Raw genomic sequence first — 4,166 nt, 5'->3', positions numbered from 1 at the left:
TCTCCGTGGGTGCTCGGTGGGGCTGTGGGGGGCAGGAGCCCAGGAGCCCTGGGAGGCTGGAGAGCGCCTCCACGGTCCCTGAAGATTCCAGAAGAAACGGGGTGGGGAGGGGGTGGTGCACACCAGAGGGTCTGGGTGGGCGGGGGAGGGCGTCTGGCCGGGGAGAGCTCAGCAGAGGGCCCAGGAAGCAAGGTTCATTTTCAGGGCCGTCAGCCTCCACAAATCTTACGGACGGTCCCGAGGGGGGTGAGTGCGGAGAAAGGGCAGGTGGTCCCTGGACGAGCCAGGGTCCTCCCAGGTCCTGATGTTGGCACCTGGTGGAGGACAGAGCAGGGACGTGTCACTTTCCCAGTGTCCCCGCTTTCCCCTCGGCGAGGGTGTGGGGTTTGCAGCCCCCGCCTGGCGAGGGGGGATGGCAGCCCCCACAAACGGTGGCGGCCACGTCCATGCGTCTTCTGCAAAGAACCTCATTAAAGGGGCCCAGACTGGAAATCAATTCTTTAAAGCTGAAATCAATAACAATAAGTAATATTAACACTGATTATCCTTTCCTTATTGCCCTCTGCAGTGGGGATGGATTGTTTTTGAGGCTTAGCCGAGGGGGCTCCACAGTGCCGCGCGGGCAGCTTTCTCGGGGCACGTAGGATGTGCGGGCTGTGTGGCCGGACGCCTGAGGCCCCTCCGTCCTTGGTGGGAACTTGCCAAGGTCTGGCTCCCCGTCACGGTCCCCACGTGAGCGGGCTCTTCAGCCGCACAGGTTGTGGGCAGGGGAGCCTGTGACCTCGGTGGCTTGGGTCGGGGTGCCGTGAGGGGCGCGGGGTCGGGCCGGTCCCACAGCACCGGTGTCTCCCGGTGCGGGGTTTGCCCGTGGGGTGAAGGGCAGGCCCCGGCCCTTCAATGAGCCGTGAGTATGGAGGGAAAGGGAGGGAACGGCCGGTGTGGGTCCCTCACGGTTCCCGGAGTGAGGCGTCTGGCTCGGCCTCCCTTCGTGGGGGTCGGAGTCCGCAGGGTGGGAGCCCAGGGGCAGGGAAGTGATAGCACCTGCCACAGGCCATGCCCCTGGGCCGTTTCTGTGCCTCCTCTCTCCTCTCTGAGAGCAACAGTCACTAACTCCTGTCTTCCAGGTGCACAACCGGGGGCCGGGAGGAGACCCCTTAAGTCTGCACGTTCTCAGGGCAAAGCAGGCCCCGGGCCTCTGTCTGCCAGGCCCCAGCCCCGGCCGCGTGCAGAGGACGTGTGCATTGAGAGCAGGGTGGCCAGCCTCCCAGGGGACGAGAGGACATGCGTTAATACTTACAAGGTGTGCTGGACGGGGAGCGACGCAGTGGGGCTGGGGCACCTGGGAGGAGGTCCTGCCTTCTGGGGGGCCCACCAGTCTGTTAAAGGACTGCCTGGGCCTCAGTTTCGTCCTCTGTAGACGGAACAGGGGCGGCCGCCGCTTCCCTGGGTGAGGGGCCCTAACCCGCCCGCGTCCGCAGACACGGAGGGGCTGTTATAACAGAGGGCAGTGCTGTCTCTCTCTTCCCTCTCTGGATCCCAGCTCGCCCCAGTGCTTCCCTGTCCCACCCCACCTGTCCCCTGCCCTGGAGCGTCCTCCAGTCCTGGAGAAGCCACTCAGCAGGAGCTCTGCCCTTCCCTCCCTCCCTCCCTCCCGCCGGTCTTCTTGACTGCGCTGCGTGGCCCTGGGCACGAGCACCGCGGGCCTGTTCACACGCCAGCGTGTGCACGTTGAGCCTTTAGGGTGTGGTGCGTCCAGGAGAGAGGGCTGTGGGGAGGGCTCTGAGGCCTGCGCGCGTCTGTGTGTTATTATATTTATGTATTATACGGGGTCAGGTGGCTGGCTACGGTTCACAATTAGACATTTTCTGTGCCTGAGTTGGAAATCTTCTAGAAAAAAATACTGAAACAGAACTTAAACACAGAAATGAAAGAAAAGGCTCAGGGATAATCTAGAAGGGAGGGGAAAGAGCATCACCTCGGGAACCCGAGAATGTGTTGCGCGTCAGTTAACGTGAGCCCGAGCTTCCTAGCAGCCACGGCAAGAAGAGAAAGCCCGGTGAGTTTGCAGTTCTGACCAATGTGAGAGAGCGCTCCCCTGGGGGACCGGCTTTCCTGGAGGAGAGTGGAGGGTTGCTCTGTCAGATGTCTCCTGAGGGAAGAGGACGAGTGTGGTCCATGCCTTCGAAGGGCTTTTCGTCCCGTGGGTCCACGACAGAGGCTGAGGCTTTTCTGCGGGGTGTGGGTGTAGCTGAGCAGATGCCTCGACTTTCTTGCTGTGGAATCCCACGTGGACTCAGAGCGGAGAGCAGCCTCCGGGGCAGGACCCACGCAGGCCCTGTGTCTGGCTGGACGGGTCAAGACGAGAGGACAGGGTCCCTGTCGGTCTGAGAGCCTAGGAGGGTGGACGTGGGGCGCTCGGGGGCTGTGCCTCCCCTGGGCTGAGGCACGGGCTGCAGGTGCCTGGCGTGTGAATACCGGTCAGGTGGGGCGGGGTGGGCTCGGGCCATCTTGTAGGCCAGGCCTTCACTTCCCCTGCCACCTGGCGACTGGGGCCCCGGCTCGCCCCAGATTCCACAGCCGTCTTCAGTGGGCGACGAGCAGTGCGGGAGGCTGGCCAGCCCCTCCTGGCTCGGCGGGGACGGGAGAGGGTCCTCTCTCCGGGGCACTGGGCTCGTCCCTCTGCCACAAACCACATGAATTCCTCTGGAATTAGAGCCATTTGGGAGCCCGTGTGCACCCCTCACCCCCACCCCGTGGCGGCCAGAGGGGCTGGCCTGGGTCTCGCTTTCCCCGGGAGTTTCTGGAGGGTCTAGCACGGTGCCTGTGGCTCTGCCGTCCCCAGGCCCCCACCCCGCCCTGGCTCTCGCTTGGCGGTCCCCACCGCCCGGGTTGAGCCGCCGCTGGGGCACCGCCTTGACCCAGGCAAACAGGCTGGGCCAGAGGTCAAAACACCGCCTGAGGCACCTCCCAGAGGGACAGTTCCCGCCCCCGCCGTGGGGCAGAGACCAAAGCCACGGGGAGTTCTGGAAGGCCACGGTGGTGGCTCCGGGAATCCCGCGTGCTCAGCGGGCCTGCTGGAGAGACACACAATGAAAAACACAAAACTAAAAACGATGCTACCGACCGCGACTCTTGCTGGCCGCGCCGGGCACAGCACCTGCCTTCCCTGGCCGCGTCTCACCGCAAAGTCCGAGGTAGCATCTCCTTCTTCCAGACAAAAAACCGACAGCCCGCCTTAGTGTCCGGGCGCACACCGTTGCTAAACTGTCGGGATTGGGATTTTGATCCTGTCGTTCCGATCCTGGAATCCAGCGTCTGGGAGAGAGCACGGCTGGCCTCTGAGTCTAGAAGGAATCAAGGCTGGCAGGTGCCAGTGCCCTGGCAGGTGGGGGTGCAGCTGGCCCCTCCTGGGTGTGTGGCTGCCGGTGGAGGCCCAGGCAGGGGTGGGGCTCTGCCGAGAAGCCACCTCGATGTAGAAGCACGCGTCGCAGCCACCCTGCGTGGCCAGAGCCGAGTGGGGACAAGCAAGGTGTCCGTCCGTGGAGATGAGCCTCAAACAGCCTGAAAGAACCCCATCTCCTTCTGCGTGGAGGAAGCTGGCTCGGGACCCTCGGCACGTGCGGCGTTGACCCTGGCTGTCCGCTTCCCCTCTGACTGGACGCTCAGCCCTGAGGGTCCGGGGACAGTCTCGGAGACCCCCGTGGGAACTGGGGAAGGGTCCGTGTCTGTGTCGCCCCCCCGCGGACCACAAGCGCATGTCGGGAGCTGCTTAGCACAGTGGCGGCCTCGCGTCCGAGGGTGTCCTCGCCCCCAAGGGTGTCCTCGCGCCTGGCTGGCACCACAGGTGCTCCACGAAGCCGGACAGGCTGATGTCGAGGTTCCTGCGCAAAAGGCACCGTCTCCGGGAGCCCCGCCCATCACATCACAACTCTGAGTGAGAGTGTCTGCAGTCTACACTCCAGCTTCTGCGCAGCCCCCCCCCCCCCCGCCCGCTCCCCTTTTCCGGGGGCTTCTGAAAGCTCTGGGCCAGGCGACACGGAGGGCTGGGGAGCTGGGCGTCGCTCCAGAAATGACTGCGGGTGGCCGAGAGCCAGGAGAGGGAAGGAGGGCTCATTTTCACTCGGCACGCTCGGCCCCCACGGTGGTGCAGCCGAGGGGTGAAGGAT

At 64.4% G+C, this 4,166-nt stretch overlaps 1 protein-coding gene across 1 annotated transcript in view; it reads right to left on the bottom strand.

Moving 5' to 3' along the window:
* Positions 1-1,791: 1,791 nt before the first annotated feature.
* LOC123381519 (lysine-specific demethylase 6B-like) overlaps positions 1,792-4,166 on the bottom strand; it is a 7,278-nt gene continuing 4,903 nt past the window's right edge. Inside the window, exon 3 of the mRNA XM_045042733.1 lies at positions 1,792-4,166. This exon is cut by the window's right edge and continues 58 nt beyond it. Within this exon, the coding sequence (XP_044898668.1) occupies positions 3,918-4,166 (249 nt within the window). The 3' untranslated portion in view covers positions 1,792-3,917.

This window comes from Felis catus, chromosome D4 (genome assembly GCF_018350175.1).
Source record: "Felis catus isolate Fca126 chromosome D4, F.catus_Fca126_mat1.0, whole genome shotgun sequence".
In the NCBI taxonomy this organism is placed as follows: Eukaryota; Metazoa; Chordata; class Mammalia; order Carnivora; family Felidae; genus Felis; species Felis catus.
The sequence above is the reverse complement of the archived record's forward strand: the minus strand, read 5'-3'. Positions and strand labels throughout refer to the sequence as shown.